Source organism: Notothenia coriiceps, unplaced genomic scaffold (genome assembly GCF_000735185.1).
Source record: "Notothenia coriiceps isolate Sejong01 unplaced genomic scaffold, NC01 NC01_scaffold00024043, whole genome shotgun sequence".
Lineage (NCBI taxonomy): Eukaryota > Metazoa > Chordata > Actinopteri > Perciformes > Nototheniidae > Notothenia > Notothenia coriiceps.
The window spans coordinates 31,044-54,450 of NW_011356744.1; the positions used below are offsets into that span (position 1 = coordinate 31,044).

General features: G+C 39.3%; 1 protein-coding gene across 3 annotated transcripts in view; it reads right to left on the bottom strand.

Moving 5' to 3' along the window:
• The window catches only part of cep120 (centrosomal protein 120), a 67,973-nt gene that overhangs the window by 30,670 nt on the left and 13,896 nt on the right, over positions 1–23,407 (bottom strand). For 2 of the 3 annotated variants that reach the window (XM_010782017.1, XM_010782016.1), the window contains exons 16-19: positions 22,549–22,710; positions 21,587–21,709; positions 21,114–21,212; positions 6,051–6,196 (exon numbers count right to left, since the gene is read on the bottom strand). In XM_010782017.1, coding sequence (XP_010780319.1) covers positions 6,051–6,196; positions 21,114–21,212; positions 21,587–21,709; positions 22,549–22,710 — 530 coding nt within the window. Of the gene's footprint in view, positions 1–6,050; positions 6,197–21,113; positions 21,213–21,586; positions 21,710–22,548; positions 22,775–23,407 lie in introns of those variants that run through there. The other variant, XR_799393.1, reaches the window with a different exon arrangement.

Genomic DNA, 23,407 nt, shown 5'->3' on the forward strand with positions numbered 1-23,407 from the left:
AAAAGATGAAATCAAAAAAATCATACGCGCCATTAACGCTTCACCACAAATTAAACTGGCATTTATAAAAAGGAAGAATGTTTTTGGGGGATTCTTTGCTCTCACATCAGACTTCAAACCTCTCTTAAGAAATAATAGGAAAATTAAGGCCGATATAGGTTTGTCATTCCAAGTATAACCATAACGTGTGGTAGAATAATATATAAAGGGCAGATATAGTATAGGTAAAATAAGGATCTGTATCAGTCATTAAACTGATTATAATAAAATGCCGTTATATTTAATTAAAGGTATTTATTTTTTAACTTGATGAATATAATCCACAATAAAGTAGTTCATGTCCTACCGTAATTTATATTATATTATACCGTATTATTTATTACTCCTATCTACTACTTTATATTGATATGCTTATTTTATTTAATACTTTACAGGTTATGATTCAGATTATAATAAATAATCCATGAATTCAGGACTAAAAACCGTACAGATGTTTAAAAGTCGAAATAGGATCATGACATCAGGCATTTGTTATTACTCCTTTTGTGCTTTTAGAACTTTTGTAAGTGAAGAAATCTGATGTTGGTTAGATTACATTTATTTTGTCTCGTTCTCTAAACTGGTTCACTATTCAACATTTATTAATTCATATTTTTGACTACTTAAAATAAATATGATACCAGAATGTGTGGAGCGACAAAAACAGACAACGGGTTTGAAGATTTTAAAATCATATTTATGTTGTTAAGCAGTGGTAACATCTCTCTGCTCTTTCATAAACGAAATAAGCTTACGAATATAGCAAAGAAACAACTTGAAGAACACAGCAGATTTAAAAACCATAATATATTTATTAGACAACACAGAAATCAGATCCTTGAGATCTTCTGAAGATATATCAATTAATTTTATCTCTCCATTCCTGCTGGCAGGTCGTATTCGTTTGATTCTGCATGCACCACCTGCTGTCGGGACATAACATCCTGTATTTCAGAATTTACACAAACTCATCCTCCTCTCATAATCACAATTTATTTCAAGTTTCTCATATTTAAATGGACAGACTCGCTGGTTTTCAAGTCACAAAATACTATCTCTAGCAGATTTAACATCATTTTGGATTTCTTTCAAAATTATGTTTGTTAAATGTAAGTCACCTATCATCAAGAGTCTGATGAGGCCACACTTTCAGATTTTATGAAGAGTTTAGTTTAGTCCTAAAAGTCCAGTAAAACTTTCCATCATAAGTTTATAAAGACTCTCTTAACTACGGGTTGTGCCCACAACCGCTCCAATAATCCACCTTTTTCTGATTCTCCTCTTATTCTTTATGGGGGGACAAGACTGCATTGTCATACAGGATTGCAATGTATTTTAATCAATTATTTCCAAAATTCATAATGCATATATTGCCAAAACTTCTTGAACAATCGCAATGCGGTAGCGTTTAGAAACATGTTCACTCTGACTTGTCCACGAGACAATCGGGAGCCCGAGTTCACTAGCGCTGCATAAAAGAAGCGCTGCAAGAAGCTCAAACGCAAATGGTATATCTGTGGGAATAAAAGAAGGAGACGCACACAGCTGGGTTACTTCGGAGCGCGTCGTTTACGTGTTTTGTCAGTATTTGTTATTTGTTCATCGGGGCTTTTGTAGTGCACATTATGCGTCATTGTTTGTCAAAGTTGTAAGATCGTTTCTCCATCTGTGACGTGTTTTGAGCCACATTTGGTGGTTTTTTTTGTTTTTGCACTCGTTTTTTGAAACTTACCGCTTCTGCCAAGATGGTCGGCCGTTTTTTGGGACATTGTTATGTGATTTGTCCGTTGCCTCTCCCGTAATGAAACTGCTATCCTGACTTCATAATCCTGATATGTAGTTCAGTTTGCTTCCAAGATGATATCATCATTTTGGAGTATTCGCATACCTGAATGATATCATTCAAGTGATTGATTCAACATTTTCTGAAAATTCAACACTTCTGATTGTATGATATTGATCGGTCTTCTTTCAGCTCTCAAGGAGACTATTTATATGCGTTATTGTGCGATTAGAAGTTGTCATTGAATGCAATCAGCAGCTCAAAAAATAAAGTAAATGTTGAATAGTCCTCGGAACCCAAAAGGTTCAATACTAAGCTTTGGTAAATTGTTAAGGTCGCAGACCATACGAAAACCTAGTGGAATGATCCTTTAAAGACAAGTTCAACTCTATCTTTAACCAAAAGCTTGAATGTATTCTACCAGAAACAAGACAGTTCTAACGCGTAGCGCTGGCTCTGATTGGCCCGCAGAGGATCCTCTCTGTCCGCTCATGGTGCGTCCTGGATGCTGTCCTGTTGAGCTCTGCGAGATGATCCTGTCCTGGTGCCGGTGTTAGACGCCGGGTCCTCAGCAGCGTGTCTCTCTCCTCCCAGCAGGCGGCTCAGGTGCTCGTCTGCACTCTCGTTGACTGCTCTTGAGTGTGGGCCTGGCGGCCACACTGGGAGGAGGCGGGGGCCTAACCCTGTCCTCCTGCTGCTTTAATCTGTCAAAATGATTTGGAGTTTTAGCACCCATTTTAACAGCAATGGGGTATTAAAGACATCATTAATTTTTTTTTTTTCCTAATTGAGAGATGAAATATGTTTCACAGCTAAGCTACATCATGCCTCACTGTGAAGGTTTTTATGCTTACTTGTAACATGTTTACACAGTGAGCATGTTAACAGAGGTTGCCCATTAGGCCTCTATTCCTCCGCTTCCTTTTCGCTGCAGTGTGTTTCTAGGGTTCTTGCTGCATGTCAACTTGTCCCCTGCAGAGGAGTGAGTTGCCAAAATAAAGATCTTTTGGATATGATTTAAAACTCCGTCATCAGGTCATTATAGCACTGAAACTACAAATATTAAGGATGAACATTAGCATTATATGTGACTTTTTTACAGTAATACTTAATATAATCATTTAGGTTACAGTTCATAATGAAGATTATCTTTACGCAAGTTTTTAGGCAGCAAGAATTCCTTTTTTAATTCACCTTATTATTCCCTTGACTTCCCCGGTTTCATTTATTAGTTGACAAATTGTTTAAGTTCTAGACCATTGTGAAGCATGCTGAAGCAAAGCGTACGAATAAGATCCTGTCCTGTAAACCGGTTTTAAGTTGGGTTGTGTGGTGGGATTGGAATGTTTTAGTAACTTGTGAATTGTTTTATTCCGAATGCATGTATTTCAACCGAAGTTTTGACAGGAGAGGCTTTGAAACTGAACAACCATTTACATTCTGGGGGATAAAAAGCTCAGAACTAATCCTTTTTTTGCTGCCAGCCCCTCCTACTATACTCACTGGTACTATGTGTGGTATATAAATATAGTAACTAGTACAATATATACTATTTATACCCTATAATACTCAGTATATACTATATCATATATATATTTTATATATATATATATATAGCCGGGTTATATGTTATCCAGTAGTGCCGGCCTGTCTGTTTTTTATTGTGTGTACGCAACTTGAGAGCTTTGGAAAGGCCTATATAGAAAAAGTAAAGAATTATTAGGTTATGTATTGATTATATACCAGTGGGCAAAAAAGTATTTAGTCAGCCACGAGATTGTGCGAACGTTCTCCCACTTAAAATTAGAGAGCGGTAAGTTTCTCCGTAGTATACCTGCAACTAAGATGAGGACTGAAGAAGAAAAAAAATCCAGAAATCGACATTGTCTGATTTTTTAAGAATTTATTTGCAAATTATGGTGGAAAATAAGGTATGTTGGTCAATAGACAAAAAGTTCATCTCGAAGTACGTTTGTTATATACCCTTTGTTGGCAATGACAGAGGGTCAAACGTTTTCTGTAACGTACGTCTACACTACAGGCATGCAAAAATGCTTTCAACGCGTTCGCCCATTCATTGAATGGGGTGAACGTAGAAGGATTTTTAATCTTCGCCGAACGCATTGTTGGGGAGCATGGCATGGCTTTGCAGCATCACTGGAGCATCTATCGGGCATCTAAAGCGGAGTTGAACAGATGGTTCTAACTTTTGGAGGCTCGATGCTTGGCATCAGCCCAATCAAGATCCGCCGTTTATGCAAATCCGCCAGTGGCAAGCGCAGCCAATCATACCGCGTGCAAGCTGGCGAGAGCCCAGACCGCAGTTCATTTCCTCGATATTCCAAACGAGATATTACGGTAGCAAATCACCCGGTTCCTTCTCACCGACCGGAACTATTTACCGGGATACAAACCGGAGGAACCAGGCATGGAGGGAGGTGCAGAGCACAGTGGGTTGGAAACTGATATATTTTTCGCCTGTTTGGAGAGTTTATATCCAGTTTACTTCGTTTTAACATTGCTATTGGCTTTGTATGTCGGGGGCGGGAGATTCAGTGTGTTGGTTGCTCGCAAAAAATCCGCCAGCTTCAGACATCGACCCAGCTTCAGATTTTTTCCATGCCTGAGTGTAGACGGGCCGTAAGTCTTCACAAGGTTTTTCAAACCTGTTGCTGGTATTTTTGGCCCATCTCCTCCATGCAGATCCTCCTCTAGAGCAGCTGATGTTTTGGGGCTGTTCGCCTGGGCACACGGACTTTCACCCCCCCAAGATTTCTAATGGGGTTGAGATCTGGAGACGGGCTTGGCCACTCCAAGGACCCTTGAAATGCTTCTTAACGAAGCCACTCCTTCGTTGCCCGGCGGCTGTGGGTTTGGGATCATTGTCATACTGGAAAAGACCACAGACCACGTTTCATCTTCAATGCCCCTTGCTGATGGAAGGAGGTTGTCACTCAAAATCTCCACGATACTGGCCCCATTTCGTTCTTTCCTTTTAACACGGATCCAGTCGTCCTGGTCCCCTTTGCAGAAAAACAGCCCCAAAGCATTGAATGTTTCCACCCCCATGTTTGCAGCAGTGGTATGGGTGTTCTTTGGGATGCAACTCAGCATTCTTTCTCCTCCAAACACGTCTAGTTTGAGTTTTTAACCAAAAGTTCTATTTTTGTTTCACCTCTGACCATATGATGATTCTCCAATCTCTTCTGGATCATCTAAATGCTCTCTAGAGGCAAACGCTTCAGACGGGCCTGGGACATGCTACTGGCTTAACCAGGGGGACACGTCTGGCAGCTGCAGGATATTGAGTCCCTGGCGGCGTAGTGTGTGTACTGATGGTAGCCTTTGTTACATTTGGTCCCAGCTCTCTGCAGGGTCATTGACCCTAGGGTCCCCCCGTGTGGTTCTGGGATTTCTTGCTCACCATTCTTGTGATCATTTTGACCCCACCGGGGTGAGATCTTGCGTGGAGCCCCAAGATCGAGGGAGATATCAGTGGTCTTGTATGTCTTCCATTTTCTAATAATTGCTCCCACAGTTGATTTCTTCACACCAAGCTGCTTACCTATTGCAGATTCAGTCTTCCCAGCCTGGTGCAGGTCTACAATTTTGTTTCTGGTGTCCTTTGACAGCTCTTTGGTCTTGGCCATAGTGGAGTTTGGAGTGTGACTGTTTGAGGTTGTGGACAGGTGTCTTTTATACTGATAACGAGTTCAAACAGGTGCCATTAATACAGTTAACAAGTGGAGGACAGAGGAGGCTCTTAAAGAAGAAGTTACAGGTCTGTGAGAGCCAGACATCTTCTTTGTTTGTAGGTGACCAAATACTTATTTTACACCATAATTTGCAAATAAAGTCTTTAAAAATCAGACAATGTGATTTTCTGGATTTTTTTTTCTCATTTTGTCTCTCATAGTTGAGGTATACCTAGGATGAAAATTACAGGCCTCTCTCATCTTTTTAAGTGGGAGAACTTGCACAATTGGTGGCTGACTAAATACTTTTCTGCCCCACTGTATGTATGTATGTATGTATGTATGTATGTGTATATATATATTTATATATATATATATATACACACACACACTCAGTACCTCAGTACATTGCACCTGCTTTCTAGCTTATACCCTAAAAATACCTATATATTCATTCTACTTCAAGTACACATCACAGTATATATATATATATTCATTTGCATAGCCATCTTTCAGAGACGCATCATCACTACCTGTTGAGTTGGTTCTTGATGTCGTCCAGCTCCTGTCTGTCCTGATTGACCGCCTCCTTCTGCTCTGTTGCTAGGTAACGCAGCCTCATGGCCTCAAGCTCCGCCTGCTGCTTCTTCAGACGCGTCATGGCGTTTTCCTGCTCCCGCTGCAAACACATACAAAATGTAAAACTATGAACATAAAAGTGATTTTCACTACATGGACACAGCTGCAGGGTGTGCTTTGGTTAGTCACTTAAAGACCATTGGCTTATTGGGAGACAGACAGTAGTGCCATATAGTTGCCATTGCTTATGGAAATGAATATTCCATTAACATTCCCGTTAATGCAACCATGCCTCAAGTAACTGGCCAGATGATGTGCATTATATGGCCTTAAAATAACATTGGAAAAAATAACTGATTGTGATTACTATTGATCATTTTTTTAATCTTATTACCAACCAATCAGAGCAGACTAGGCTCTGGTTTCAGACAGAGGGTCAAAAGAGGTGCTGCAGCATGAGAACAATAAAGCGCTTTTTGTTGAAGTAGAGGCTCAAAATACAAATATGAACCTGAAAATGAGAATAATAGAGCCCCTTTAAGTCTGCGCAATATGATTTGTAGGCTGTGATATATCTGCAGTTCCACAATACTTCATTAAACATTTCTTTCTAATGTGCTTCCTGCAATTTGAATATTGCAATAGTCCATTTTGCTACTTCGCTCAAATGGAGTCACCGTTATACACATTTTACAAAACTAATATCAGCATATAACACGTCTTAATTTTCTTCACATAGAATAAGGTTTACATTTGCTGTTTAAATGCATCATATTCAGAGTATTAGTGGATTATTAGTGTGCTTGCAAACGTATGAATTTCACAGCTTGAGTCCTGATGCCTGCACTGCTCTACAGATCTGAAGGGAGAACATTTCTAAATAAACCTCTGACCCCGCTGCTGAAATGTGTAAGTTTGGATGCCAAAGAGCTTTCTCTTAATTACACCCAGATTGGAGAGTTTGGTGATAAATGTGTCTGGTTTCACATTTTCATAAAAGCTCCCTGAGAAAAAATGCTTAAGACTTGGAAAAATTCACACGAAGGCGATGAGAAACAGAAAGAAAACTTCATAAAAACGTCTAAAGAGTCGTATTTCTCTCAGCTGTTCCACCTCAGACTGGGACGTCCCGAAATTACCCATAATACAATTCTGGGCTCTGTCCACTGGCTTACAGCTGGATGTTAATAAATCAACAGTGTGAGTAGGGGAGACAAAAACACTAATATGGTGTCAGCTTTGATTATAAATGATATCGTTTTGAGGTTTACCCAACCCTAACCCCTGCTGGAAAACACCAAATACCCTCAACAAATGTACAAATCTAACCTATTCAGCAGTCATTGAAATATGCTCCCATGGACTGACATGTGTCTGATGAACAGTCGCTATGCCAACGGGACAGAGAGATCGATGGTTTACCTAACACTAACCCCTGCTGGGAAACACCAAACACCCTCAACAAACATTCTAACCTATTCAGCAGGTATCAAAATATCTTCTCATAAACTGGCATTTGTCTGATGAACAGTCGCTATGCCAACGGGGCAGAAGGGCATATGGCGGGCCGCAGACTGGAGGTGAAGCAGTGATCCGTCTGTGTATTCTGCTGATACAGAGCAGGACAAGCAGCTGGATGGGAAAACTAACATTTTCACATTACTGCCCGACCACTTTTCACACGCCTGATCACCTCAGCTTCCAACAGAAAAAACACACACAATCTCTCATGAACACATCAGTCACACACACACGGAGGCGGTGTGTTGACACAGGCGCAGCTCTCTGTGGACCATTAGCAGTCTGTAATACGGGCCGTTTTAAGGCTAATTACTAGAAAAACAAACTTGCTAAACATTTTCTCTAGTGCCCGCTGCCAAGGACAATCTGAGGCCGAGTCCTGAAACAATTAGAGGACGAGGTGATACCGAGGCCTCGGCGGGGGGGGGAGGAAGGGGTGGAAGAGAAAAGCTACTAAAACTCAAGACCCATGAGATGATATTTTTTTTTACAGCTACGTCATGATTCTCAGCAGCTATAGCCGAGGACGAGCTGCGTGCTAATTCTGATGGAAAAGTGAAAAATAGATGAAGATGAATTTAGTTTTACAGTTATAATGCACGGTCACTGTCCAACATGCATTGGGAAGATTGTAGGTTTAGTTTTTTTAATGGCACCGAAAACATACTATTTAATTTCATTCAGGAGAAATGTTCTTATTGAATTACAGATGGGACAAATGTATTTAGGGGAACATCCTTTACTTCATACGATCCCTGGTTAATCAGAATAAATAAGAAAAGAAATAAGAAAATTGTGAGTTTTTAAAAATGTGTTTACAAAATGAAGGCTTTCTTTTTTACTTCACTACCTGTGAGGGAAGTGAGGCATACAGTACAACGTTTTAAAGTCCATCACATAAGGATATTCACAATTATTCTAATAATGGAAATTCCCCACTATCGACTTATTGGCTGTACTTTTTACCACGATCGACAATTGAAGTTACGTTATTTGCATTATTTCTATTGTTTAAAACCTACACAAACACTTGATTTGTATAAAGAAGATTACATTAACGTTGTTGGTCATTTTGCTAACGATATGCTATAAGTACCCTAACTGTATTTATACAGCTGTGTCCTTGCTCTTAGCTCTAATGTCACATTTTTGGGATGTATTTAGAGAAATGCAAAAAAAACAGTTGTTACAATTGTTGTTTCTCACACATACTTCGCAACAATGGAACAGATTTGATCTTCGAAAATAACATCAATAATGAGTCAAAAATAATTATACACAGATCCAAAATAAATTTGACTAAACGTGAAACCGAGGATGCTCAGTCTAAAAAATATCAAGAATGTGCTGAACCTGAAAAGACCCAAACAGACAGAAAAGCAACAGACTCAGCTGCAGATTTACAGCCACATAACAAAGAATGATCTGAACGAACCCTGAATTCAAGCATGAGCTGCAAATTATTGGGAAATATACTGCAGACATTTTTTTCAAGACTGAAAACAATAAATGGAGAGCGAATCGGAGAGAACTGCCAAAAACTAGCAGAACCAGAATGTGTCATTTTGACGTTGCGAGTCTATTCAAATTAAATCAAAAGTTAGTATATAAACCGCAAAACAAGAATTCTAGCGTCCAATTCCAACATGCCGAATTATGAGTAGACGAGCTGTGAGCATGCAGAGGGAAGTCCCAGTCCAGGTCTCAGACACTCTCAGACTTTGGGAATGGATGACCAGAGAATGACTTCTCCTCCCCCACCCTCCCCCCATCTTTCCTCCATTACTTGCCTCCACCTTTGAAGGCGGACGGTCCCGAGCAGCTGGGGGAGGACGGCTCCCAAAAACACATGAGAACATACTTTTTTTTATCTGCTCAGATGGAGTTTTCTGAGCTGCTCCCCACCTGTGGGAGTTCAGGGACAGTTTTCCACTGGGCTTTTTGGGGGATGTAATGGATTAAAACCCGATGGGACGACGGGAACTCACATAAGACACACATGAGTTTCTGCAAAATGGCTATAATTGCTGAAGAAATAGATAAATATAAAAAGTTTTGTGTAAAGATATCAGGGTGTTCAGGTGTTTTTCCTTTACTGATGTACAGGAAAGTCAAATCTTAACGTAATTTAAACGGAAGGTAAAGTTTCAACTATCCAGGACAAATGAATTTCTCCTTTTTTACAGATATAAATGTTTTCATCACCACGGCGTGAATATTATAACTTTGTTTTGTGAAAATAGCGAAATATTTGATTAGAAATGTTGCAGAATTAATTTATAAAATCAAGTCCAACCAACAGTCAGTCATTTAGATAACAAAAATATAAAATAAAGATTTTTATATTTATTTCCTAAGATTTTTGATTTAGATTTTCATCCATAATCAGTTGCTGTTAGGTGACATCACAGACAGTGACCAAAAAGACAGCGGCACCTGGAGCTAAAATATAAGTTTGTGTTCAGCAAAAAACTATTACAATAATCAATAATACTAGTAATTCATATTTTGAACAAAAATTGTAATAGTTTAGCATCTCAAATTTCAGAAAAATAGTAAAAAAATGATGAACATATTCCCAAACATCTGCAAATCTTTTGTTTTAAATGAAATCAACCATCACACGAGAGAAGAAAAAGCCACAAATCTGTTAACCTGTTAAGCCCCAAGCCTATTTTCCAGGTCTCAGGCTCGAAAATGACATTCCCAGAACAAATGACCATATCTTCCCTTCTAAAAGCGTTAAATTAATAATCTTTTTTCTCAATCAATATAATAAAAATAATAATAATTTTTTATTGGTTATTTGTGCTTAAATGGCATTCCATACAGTTCTTCTACCTACTTGTGACGACTTCGTCACTATGGACTGACGGCTTTGGGCCGGGTGATATGGCACTTTATTAGCTTGATTGCACAGTACAGTTAACATGGCGTAACATTACTTATAGTGAAAACCACCCTTGAATGATGGGATAGGAGACTAAAAGCTTTAGGAATCCAAACTATAACATAAGAAGTACCCGGCAGCCCCTGCACAGGTTAAAGAACAAGCTGAAACTACAAAATGTCTGACATTTGTTCTTGAAAAAGCAATCGATTATGAAGTCGCCAATAATCTTTCTACCCAGAATGTCTCAGCTCCCATACAATGACATTAACATTGAAACGTTCTGAATAATAAAAACAATGTGATTGTGTACCCTAGACAGTTTTTTTGTTTACTTTATATTATAACAGATATAAGTGAAAATGTAATTCTTGATCACATTATGGGGAGCCTAGAAAAAGCTACAAGTACCCAGCAGACAAAATGTGCTCCACACAGGGTTAAACAGCTCCACAGCAGTCTCCTATCTGCGGGGTTTGAAGGGTTAAGATCAGTGTTTTCAGGCTGCTCCGTCAGGTTTTCAGAGCGATAAGTATGAGATAAGACACACAGGAGCAGAGTTTAAGAATGTGCTCTGTTTGTCTAAGATAGAAGCTGCTGGACTGCTCTTAACAAGTCTCTAATGTGAAGATTAAAACCACAGAGCACAAGAAGTGTTCCTTTACTATTTTTCAAATACAACCAGATAGTGTTTCAATACCAAATCCAAATTAAATTAAAAAAAAGAATAAAATAAAAGGTCTCAGTTTGAGCAGGCATGTAATGTTAGCGTTTCAGATTGTTTCAGATCCCAACAAAGTATTGAAGTTTGTTTTTCATAGGGTGCAGGGTGCTGATTCATGCAACGTCATCACTTTCAAAGTCACAGTGGAAAATACACTAGCCATGATATGTGAGGTTTGTGTTGGCGGAACAAGTTCCCTCTATGGACCAAAGTAAAGGTTCTAGGGCCTCATGGAAGAACTGGTCCTACAATTAGATTTGTTCTAAAGTGTCAAGTAGCAGGTTTTGCATAGAATTGAATAAGTAAACACAATACAATAAATACCAAATAAAGTTCAGGGGCCTCATTTATAAAGGGATATACGCTCAAAAAATTGCGTACGCCAGTTTCTACGCAATGCTTGCGATTTATAAAATACTAACTTGACGGGAAAATGTGCGGTCCTCCATGCAAACTCTAACCCATGCGTACGCACTAAGCACAACAACGGGAGAGACGAGAAACTGCGACACCGTTGGCAGAAGGAAGAATGGAGAGAAATATGTGGAAATAATACCATAAATAAAATGTTACCTCTCATTTATCATATATGAAGAATTCATTTTCAAAAATTGATTAAAGCCAATCTTAAAATGATTAAACAAACGCCTGTTTGAGACTCCTCAGTGCACACAAAAACATAAATTGGAGAAATAAATAAATACGGATATGTTATTTAAAACCACCTCGAATATGTTGTGTTAATGTTATGAAATGTTTTCTCATAAATGATGCGGTAAGCAGGAGGACAGAATTACATCTAAACTGACGCCGTGTTGCATTTCTATAGGTTGTAGATACGAGCATGGTTTTATATACTATCACGTTTAATCGGGTTTTATGCCGTTTGCCAAGACTTGATAAGTCGCTCATAAAACACAGGAGGTATGGAAACGAAGAACACCATATGTGGTCAATTGTACAGCTAATATAACACAACACATTAGTTGTATTTCCTTTAACTGGTGGATATAGAGTTGCTGCGGTCGACAGCTGGAACACAAACCACCAAATACAAACAAATAATTCAGATCCAGTCGTCATGACTCCACTCCGGAGGGATTCCCCGATCATTTCTTACAGTTTCTCATCAAGGGGGTGTCTCCTGTCCCCGGTACAAACACACTGCCTGAGGAAGGTTAGGCTATGTGTATTATTTTTGTCATTAACCTTTTTCGGACCACTTATTTATTTATTTTGGTGACGATCCGACCTCCATGCTGCTACTCTGGTTCAAACTGCATCCACCAAACAATATGATTTATCTCCACCTCCCCAAAAGAACCAAAATCTGACACGGTGTGAGATGTTTTTTTTAGCTGTTCTGTCGTCATTTCCTGCGATCTTCTTCATGCAGTCAGTCAAAATGAATGAATGAATGGGCATTTCTTTGACTATTTATAGCAAATATGGGCGTTACGTGAAGCCTTCAAAAGCTGCACCGCATTTCGAGTCGATTGTGATTTATAAAAAGGGAAACCAGCGTAGGAAGTGCTGTACGCACTTTCCTCGCCGGTACGCAATGTTTGGTGAATCGGAAAATTTCTACTACGTAAGCAACCTACCCACGTGAATCCTACGCACGGCGTTATAAATGAGGCCCCTGGTATCTGTTATCAATGGTCCGCAAAGACGAAGGTTTGGAAACTCCGTGTGAAGTCATGTCAAACCTTTTCTGGTTTAAGGTTACCAAATGTGATGATTTGCTGCTTAACCTATTTTACAGTGCCGTGCAAAAGCATTCACCCACTTGACATGTTCCCTATTTTGCATTAAAACCAATAATAATCAAATACTTTTCTTTGCATTTTATGTCATGAACCCACACAAAGTCAGTCAAAATTGGTGTAAAAATCAAATAAAAAAGAGCATGTTTTAAAATATATAAAACATTTTAAAATGTTGTGTGTGCATCAACACAGGTAGGCCATCCAGTTATTTTAGCCGGGCCGGCTCAGATGATTGGTCGTGCTTTTTACAGTACTACGGCTTCCACAGATGACATTTTTTTATGGATTTGTTGTCAAAGCACTTCAGATATTCATTGCTATCTGGATGTTAAGAGCATTCCATGTAATATAACAAAAAGTGTATCTGGAGCCGGTTTCTCAAACTTACCTACCCTACATTTAAGAGTCACAAAATTATTTTTCAAAGATGACAAAGTTTGGTGAAAAAAGGCATTACAACTAAAAACTTGAAACCTGTGCTTCCACAAACTACTTCTCATTTCTGGTTTGTTGATGTTTTCTCTGTCTGTTGTAAATATTCCACCAAATCCCTTGTTTGCTCCAGGAAATGGATCAACCTCCCTGACCCTCCCTGCCTGGAACAAAATGACCAGTGGGAACCTTCAGAGTCTCCACTGAGACCAGTAGTACTGGAATTCCCTCAGGCGACATGTTGCATCTGCTGTTTGACTGACAGCATTTATACAAACAGACTCATGAGAGAGGGCAGTTTTAGTCTGGGCGGAGGGAATTGAACCCCAAACTCTGACAGCGTTGAATGCTTTGAATGACTGAACCCGAGATATGATTAAGGTGAACCGGTCAAAACAGAACAACTAATCACCACGTCCGGCTATCCAACATCAATACAAAAAGCCAACACGCAATATTTGCTAAGACTTTTAATTCTCTATACATTTCTTTGTTGTCGTTATGTTTATTATATTGAGAAAACAGAAACTGGTTTCCTGTAGGGCTGTACCCGAATATTCGAATATTTGTTCGTTGGCCAACTATTTGGGTTTCAATTTCATTATTTGGATATTCGTTTTTTTTTTTAAATGCTAAATGTATGCTATTAATAAAGGCGAATTGCCATATTCTTATACTATATTTATACTTTTGAATTGCACTGTTAAAATGCGGAAATATATACAATCTCAGCCTGTGCTCCTGACATCGCGTTCACTCACGGCACGCTTCACCTCGCTTCACCTCGTTTCACCCACAAAATGCCGAAGACTTCAGCTGTGTGGGACCATTTTAAATTGGACGACGGTAAGAAGAATATGTGCCAAATATGCAATAAGAAACTGGCCTACCACGATGGCACAACAACTCTGAAAAGTCACCTTGATGCTGTAAGTAGTAGCCTAGCTTAGCTTAGCTGTTGTCAAGTTGCCATGATGAAGCTGCTTTATCCGCTGTTTAAACAGTAACGTTAGACATGATAAAAACATGCACTTACTTTGCTTGGAAAATAGTTGAAAGCAAGCAACCAAATTGTTTTTTATATTAGTTTTTTTATTTTATCCGAATAGTGAAAATAATAGGAGTAATGTGGGAACATCTGGGGCTAAGGCAATGGCATAAAGTTGAGTAGCTCAGCCTAATAATAACTTGTGTGCGTCCCCACGCATCCCAGCCATCAACATCCTCAACAATACAGCAGACCCTACAGTTACCCTACAGAGGACACATTTAGTTTTAATGTTTGCGAGTACTGAGACAATAAATAAATATAAATCGTAATAGTATGCTCTTTCTGCGCTTCTGCTTAACAGCGTGTTGTCAGGTGTCTCGGATTCGGAGCGTGTTATGAAACCTTTTCAAAAAAACAAAAACATTTGAAACATTTTTTTTTTAAAAACATTTTTATAAAAAAAATATACAAATCTCTCCGCAACGAATATTCGCTGCTGATTACTACCGAATATCCGGAGCCCGAAAAATGGTATTCGGGACAGCCCTAGTTTCCTGATAAGTCAGAGCAATAGTGGTAACGCTTCCATCAATATCAAGACGCCTTAGCAAAGGGTAAGCCAATGATTTCAGAACAATCCTTAAAAAGTTGATCAAAACTTTTAAGGGTTTTCCCTTTCCTGTGTTATATTGTTTTTTTTTTGCATGTAAATGGTCTACAAAGGCTACAATCCCTGTGAGTTTCTGCCCCCACCCCCCTGTCTGAAACACGTGCATTGGACTCCTTTGTTTTCTTCCGTAACATAGTGACATCACAAGGTAACTCTTGCACTTCTATTGGCACAAAATACAACTATGAAGCTGAACATGTGTATACTTGGGCCCCTTTAATGGTCACCTGGCAGCCAATCAGAAAAACGTTTTTTTGCTGTAAGCTCTGGCATAAAATGTGCCTTTTTCTGTAAAATTGTAAACAAGGTTTTAAAAGAAAATATGTCCATTACCTTCCCCCATCAAAAGAATCAACCAAGAGACAGACTGTTATAACTGAGGCTTTAAACAGATGAGCATCTGACGTCAATTGGAATTCATTTACCAAACATCAGACTTTCTTGCTGTTTTGAAAAACTGAACGTTTGTACAGACGGCTCATGTTAGTGTTGGATTCAAGATAGAAAGAAATGCTTCTTTCTTTATGGCCTTTATAAAATAACAGCTTAGTTCTCTTTTCTGCTTCAACAAGGTTTTTAAAAGCCACATCTAGTTGCCTGACCTTCTACTTGGGCTGTACAATTACAAAATGTAGCTTCCAGACTCAGAACTGTAATCTCTTTGTCCCGTATTTTTGCTTTGAAAATACCTACTTAAGCTCCTTGTCCCAATATTTTGAATATAAAAAAAGGGGCTAACTCTCTGATCTAATACCTCAGCCGTGTCTGGGCATTTATTCTCGCTTGGAACCTCCTGGGTTGAAAAGCACATTATTCCTCAGACAAGAATTTTTATGATCTGACTTGAGCTAAACAGCACGCCATGCGAGGCGCTGAGAGGAGAGGATAAATAGGCGCGGAGAGGCCGAGAAAAACCAAACAAGAGCCGGCTTTAAAAACCGCAGAGCGCCAAGACGGATGGTCGTGTAAACACAGGCCTGATATTTTATAAAAAGCGAGAGTGTGACATCTGAATAGTTAGCGTGGCTAGCTTGTTGCTCAACGCAATCCCAGGGATGATTAATAGGCGGGGGTGACACTCAGCGCTGAACCCCCTTAGAGTTGCATAAATCACACCGTGTTTTCTTTACAATGATGTGGCACTTAGAGAGGGGAGGAGGGAGGAGGGAGACTTAAAAGAGAAGAAATGGTCTATACAAACAGAAACAATATATGAGAAAGAAATGTTAAATAATTGAATAGAGGAAGGACACATTAGATCAAATCAAAGCTAGACAGAGACGTAGAGAGGAAGAGAAAGTAGGCAAAGAGACCCAGAAAGATGAAAAGAAATAAAGTGGAGTGGTTGAGGGTAACAGGATAAGGAAGAGAAGGATAGAGAGAGAGGAGTATGAAGGGAGTCATTGGGAAGAAAAACAGAGAGGGGGGGAGACAGATTCATGCAAAAAGAAAAGAGGAAATATGTCTGCCCAGTTTTCCAGCTGTTTTATGTCAGTAACAGTTATTAGTTTGTCAGATAAGGTCTGTGTGTGTTTACATTAGTCTTAGGCTGACTAAAGCCCCACTTTGTGCTGTGTGTGTGTGTGTGTGTGTGTGTGTGTGTGTGTGTGTGTGTGTGTGTGTGTGTGTGTGTGTGTGTGTGTGTGTGTGTGTGTGTGTGTGTGAAAAGGAAAAAGTGAGCAAGAAAGAAAAAGAGAGGTGTGTTTTTACACCAGAGCCAAATATTTAGCTGAGGTAAAGTAGACAATGAAATGTGTGAGCCATCAGTCCACACACACACACACACACACACACACACACACACACACACACACACACACACACACACACACACACACACACACACACACACACACACACACACACACACACACACACACACACACATAAAAGCGTGCCCCTGGGATATCGTAGGGGATGCTTTTATTGTGGAGAGTCACAACTAATGGCGGGGGTGAAAGTAATTCTTACATAACATTTTGAGGAACTTTGTACTTTACTTGAATATTTCCAATTAAGTGCTACTTTATACTTTAATGTACAAGGGAGTTTCATAATATTTTTACTCCCAGTACATTCATCTTAAAGCTTTTAGTTACTTTTAGGATTAAGATTTGTGTTAAAAAACATAATAGCTGAGGTAATGTTGCTGATAATACTTTTTATTAAGTAGGACATTAAATGTAGGGCTTTTACTTGTAAAGGAGTATTTCTACTGTGCCACTTTCTCAATTACAGGATCTGCATACTTCTTCCACTGCTGGGTTATGAATTGTTTGTAATAAAGCCTTGTTAGAATCAAATGGATTCTGTCCACTGAAAAGCTACATGACTTTAACTTTTAAAAGCTTAAGCCACCCTTTTAGACCTTTTTTAAGACCCTTTCATACATTTTAAGACCTCATCGCCACTTGGAGTTTTAACGGTTACATTGGCGACACATTGACTATATATAGTTATTGATTGTCCTTCCTCCTTATCTTACAACCATTTGGACGCAGACTTGCATTTCCCATACGATGTTGTTTTAACAACCGGCTGTAAACGGACCTTCGCTCGCTATCAGGCAGTGAGCGTGCGATGTCCTGTTCAGATGACGCTCAGTCCATCAACGGGATGCCATAAATAAACTACACAGAATCACACTACACACCTACGGCAATGATTACATTCAGGCAGACTGTAGAGATACAACCTCTTTGGACAATTTAATACTTATTGAAAACAAGCTACAAAATGTAATACCTCGGAAAATGCCATTTAAGACTTTTTAATAGCCTTACTTTTCGCTAAATTGATTTATCAACTTTTAATACTTTTTAAGACCCCGCGGGACACCCTGTTAAGCTAGGGGCTGTGCGTACACATTTTTAACCTAGGGTCAATTTATTTTCGAAATGTTTTCATGTGGGGATAAGAGGTTATTTCTTGTCATTGCCTGAAGAAATAAGAGGAAATTAATGAATGATCACTACATTTATTTATCCATATTTAATAAGTATTTATACCAGTCATTACTGGATGCCATAAAAAAAAATCCAGAATTTATTATAAATATGTTTTAAACATATATAAAAAAAACATTTGTAAGGCATTCAAACGAGTGTCTTTTTAAAACAGATAGTTAAATAAACAAAACAAGATAACATGAAACATTGATCATTCATTCATTTTAGGTACAACTCTTAACATTGAGTTATTTTAATAATATAGCAATGTTGCTGCTGATATGAGTTGACTTTGAGTGCAGGGCTTTGACTTGTATGCAGGTATTTTTGACTGTGTTAATGGTGCTTTTTTGTATCTAAGGGAACATGAGCCTCTGTAGCCTTTAGGCTCAGGGACATGTCCGCTCTGTACTCAGGTACACGATATTGGTGTTATGTTGTCTGACGGATGGCGGCCGGCTGAGCTCGGTTTCCTCTGCTTGCAGCGTGTCTTTAAACAGAGCTGTTAAATGTCCTAACACTGTCAGCTCGTCTCCAGCAGCAGATTAAAACTCTGCAGCGTCCTGAACACGGCAGAAGTCCCAACTCAGAAAACTACGTTTATCTGCTGTGAAATATGAGCGGTGTCAGGACGCAGAGCGGCTTTCCATCACGTCTTTCCCTCACTGGTGAAATCCGTCTCAAAGCGGTTAATCAGAGTTACTCTTATCAGTGCATTTATCTATTCATTATTTCAGTTCATTTCAATTTTGGTCATGGGGTAATTTACTTAATACATGTTGAACTGTCTCTCTTAGGAGTGTTCAAGGAGGTTCTCGAGTCTTTTAAGAACTTGTACAAGAACTGGCTTTTTTTCTATTTTAATCAATCCACAGAAATTAACATTAATAGTCTGATAACATTAATAGTCTGATACAATTCGGATTCAAATGTCGACATTATAAGGCATAATCAATTAAATTAGTATTTTTTATATAGATCCAACAATTAATTGATGAGTTAATTCATTGACAATACAAATAATCGTATGTTGCTGTCAGAGCTCTGTTCGTCTCATTTCTGTTCAGTCATTTAAATTCTGATTTGTCTGATTCTAATAATGAACATATGAATCCTTAACTTAAAGGGGACCTATCATGCAAAATGCACTTTTGTACGTCTTTTATACATGAATACGTGTCCCTGGTGTTCAAGGGAACTCACCAAGAGTCAGAAAACACAACCCTCTCTCTTTTCCTCCATACCCAAATCTCTAAAAAAGGGGCTGTGACACTTCTATGACGTCACAGAAGTGGCGCTACGGCTATTGGGCCAACTCCACCAATCAGGAGGAGACAGCCACGGACATTGCCGTTCGAAAGCGCTGGAGACGCTGTAGTACATATGCCAAGCCACCAGATGGTGCTGTTCTCACTGAATCATGAAAGACAAAAATTTAGCGAAATGAGGAATGGATAAAATGCATGATCTGTTTGGTATTTTGAAAAATAAAACGTATAAATATACCTTATATAGGTATGGTCCTACAATATATTATTCAAAAATAGCATGATAGGTCCACTTTAAAAGGAGCCATAGTACGCTCCTTTTCAGGTTCATATTTGTATGTTGTCCCTCAAACTTCTTCATACCAAGGACCACTTAACCAATAAAAAAACCATACAAATATGAACCTGAAAAGGAGCGTACTATGGCTCCTTTTAAAGTGNTGTGTGTGTGTGTGTGTGTGTGTGTGTGTGTGTGTGTGTGTGTGTGTGTGTGTGTGTGTGTGTGTGTGTGTGTGTGTGTGTGTGTGTGTGTAGCAGCAGCAGCAGCCGCGTGTGTGTAAACTGCCTCGGACACAGACGGGGGAGAGAGGTCGCGTCTGGATTGGAAAGATCGAAAATACATCATAGACGCATTTGTTTGTCTTTTTGCATATTANACACACACACACACACACACACACACACACACCCCGATGTGGACAATCCTTGTTACCGAAAGTGCAATAGGAGTTTAGCATGTAAGGGCGGTAACACGAGCAATTTGTCTAAACATTTAGCAAAAGTGCACCACATTCAGACGGCGGAATGCACCGGGTTCGACTGTCTTTCTGGTAGCTCTGTAGTCCCCCCCATCCACGAGTAACGTTGCAACGTGTATGCTAGCAGCAACAAGAGTTATTTATTTTGCTAAAGTTTCAGCTATTCTGTTTACAGTTCTGTCCTCAGATTATTTAATACGATTGGTTAAAACTGTTATTTCTTTTGATATGAAATATTATTTATCTAATTTAAATAAAAAGCAATGTTAATTTTGCTCAAAATGTGTTTATTAATTGTCTTCATTGTTAGTTTTGCCAATGCCTGAAACAGCCTCAAGCTAAATCTAAAAGTTGATGGCTAAATAAGAGCGTTTGAGAAATTGTACAAGGCACAATAGTCCGAATAGTAGATTAATCGATTATCAAATTTGTTGCAGCCCTAGTTCACGCATTAAATCAACAAATACAACTACAGATTATATAAGCCTTTCGTTCAAATGCGATTTAAAATGCTCAGGTTTTACACCTCTTATGAAATGTAGACTACATTTATTACGGAGTTTATGTCCGAGCCAACAGACTCACAGATCGTTGGCTACTGAGAGAGATGCAAAATACACCGCATGTAGTATGATACAAACCTCCGCTGCGGACCACTAGGGGGCGCTCACGGACCACCAGTGATCCGCGGACCACACTTTGAGAAGCACTGCTCTCCTGGGACATGTCTCCATGCTTTAATGTTCAAAAAGCTCTATATTTTCCTCATACTGCCTATGCTGCAGCACCTCACATCAAAGGGTCTCTTTAATGCCAAAAATATGTTTTGTAAGGTCACCGTGACCTTGAACCTTTTTCACTCAATTGTTATCTGTTTATACTTTTGTATTAGTTTAAAGAAGTTTGAAGAATATAGCTTTAAGATGTATACAACGGAAAGGCAGTGCCTGTAAACATAATGCCTTCGGTCACGACTTTCATTGGTGCAGAGGCATAACATGTAAACTCTCTGAATCCTAAGTGAAACAGAGACAGACAGACAGTACCTGTTTGAATCTGGCCAGTTCCTTTAAGGCGCGCCCCCACTGCTGCTTGTAGTGCAGCTTGGACTTGGTGGTGGTCTCCAGCTTCCTCTCCAACTCCACCTTAACAGCCACAGAGCAAACACGTCAGTCGCACACGGCTGAAAATGAGTCATAATTTTGTTGACAAATGAGTTAAGAGCGTAAATCACACACGGCACAACAACCTATACAACACACTACATTTGTGTTTGTAATAGTTTTGTATTCATTCCTTTTGCTGTGTAAATGAGTCCACCATTAAACACCCAATCAGATTCCTTGTATGAGTAACCTTACTTGACAATAAACCTGATTCTGATTTATTTGTATCACTTGTTCTTTGGTTGGATTTCTTTGTTTATATTAAGTGACAAGTTCATATTGAAATCATTTCTTTCTATGACATGTTAAGCACTAATTATCTGGAAGTAGTGATGCAGAAAGGAGTAGATTACCTTCTCTAGAGTGAGCAGGTTGATCTCTGACTGCAGTCTGAACTCAGGTCTGATGTTCTGTTGTTCTCTGTAGACCTGGAACTCTTTCTCCAGCTGCTTATAGCGAGACTCACCATCTGCAATCTGGATACAAACAGAAACACAACCGTAAGACTCTACAGAGGGTGGTGAAAACTGCACAGCACGTCACCAGGACGGAGCTGCCATCCATGGAGGATCTTTACTCCCAGCGGCTCAGGAAGAAAGCCCTCAGGATTATCAAAGACCCCCATCACCCCAGCCACAAACTGTTCTGTCTGCTGCCGTCTGGCAGGCGTTACCGCAGCATCAGGACTAAAACCACCAGACTCAGCCCACAGGCCACTCTTGACCACATTCTGTTTTATGTTTTCCTTTTCCTGCAACTTACTTGCTCCATTTTGCCTATTGTTCTATTTGATTGCATTGTTTATGTCTTTTACTTTTTACTTTGTTTTCTTTAGTTGCTTGTTAAGTCTCTTCAAATATTGGGATTAGTGCTATATAAACACCATGTTTTTTAATATTAATATCATTACTGTAGATATTGTGCATATGACAAATAAAGCCCTGAATTTGTATGGTGCTGTTTTTTAGGTAAACTCTCTTTGTACACACTGGAGTATTGTTCCCAAACCAGTTCCAGTTCTACCTCTGTGCTTTTTTGGTTTGTAACTATTTCTCTGTTTAGGAACCAGTTGCTTTTCCACCGCCCAGAGCCCGACTGGTGCCACTTTGTGACCTCACTGCTTATGTTGCTTATTTTCTCAGCAAGGCCGCTACCAACAACAAGAATGGGTGCTCATGTCACTTCTAATTGTACGAAGCCCGATGAAATAGAAAAACGACTTCCCCAGCTGTATTCTCTTCTCCAGAGTGCAATCGTTCATTGTTAACCACAGTGGTTGCTGGATTGACACGCTGCTCGTCCACTCTGTCCCCACCTGCTGCAGCAGCCGGGCCCGGTCCTCCTCCATCAGGCGGACTTTGTCCCTCTCCAGCGCCGCCCGGTGGTCACAGTCCTGCTGCAGCCTCCTGCTGCTCTCCTGCAGCTCCCTCTGGGTCAGATCGTGTTCGGCCCGCAGCTCCCTCTGCAGCTTCTGGGTCTGCACACACACACACACACACACACACACACACACACACACACACACACACACACACACACTTCTAGCTAAAGGTAATTAATAGGTTGGTAATAGCAAGCATCCGATTGATATATTTATTGGATTTATGGGATATTTATGGTATCAATTCAAGATTTGGTTCACTAACAAGACACTGTAATTCAGGAGCAATTAGGATTTCGAAAAGAAGAAAGTTCCCAGGTACTGCTGGTTAAGGTCATCAATACAATAATATTCAGCTTTTCTTTGTCTAATGTGACAGTAAATAAAAAGATTGTGTCACTATTTTCACCAAACAAAAAAGTTTGCGGATTAAATGATTAACATGAAAATAATAATGATTGCAGCCATATATCTAATAAAAAGATGTAGCAGGATTCATTAATTGTGTATATTTATATTGTATTAATTCATATTTTATATTCGATAAAACAATATATGATATGAAATTGTTTATATTTGTTTTTTCCATTCTTAGACATCATTTTTAAAGATCTCTTTTATCTTGTTATTATTTCATGTGCAATGCCTTGTTTACATGCTGCTGTCGCGGAAACAAATCTGGATCAATAAAGTATATCGAAACAACTCCCACCGCCACCCCGAGAGATATCTGGTTAAAAAGAACTCATGATGATAAGGTAGGGAGGGGGGGGGGGTTACCTTGGTTGCTGAT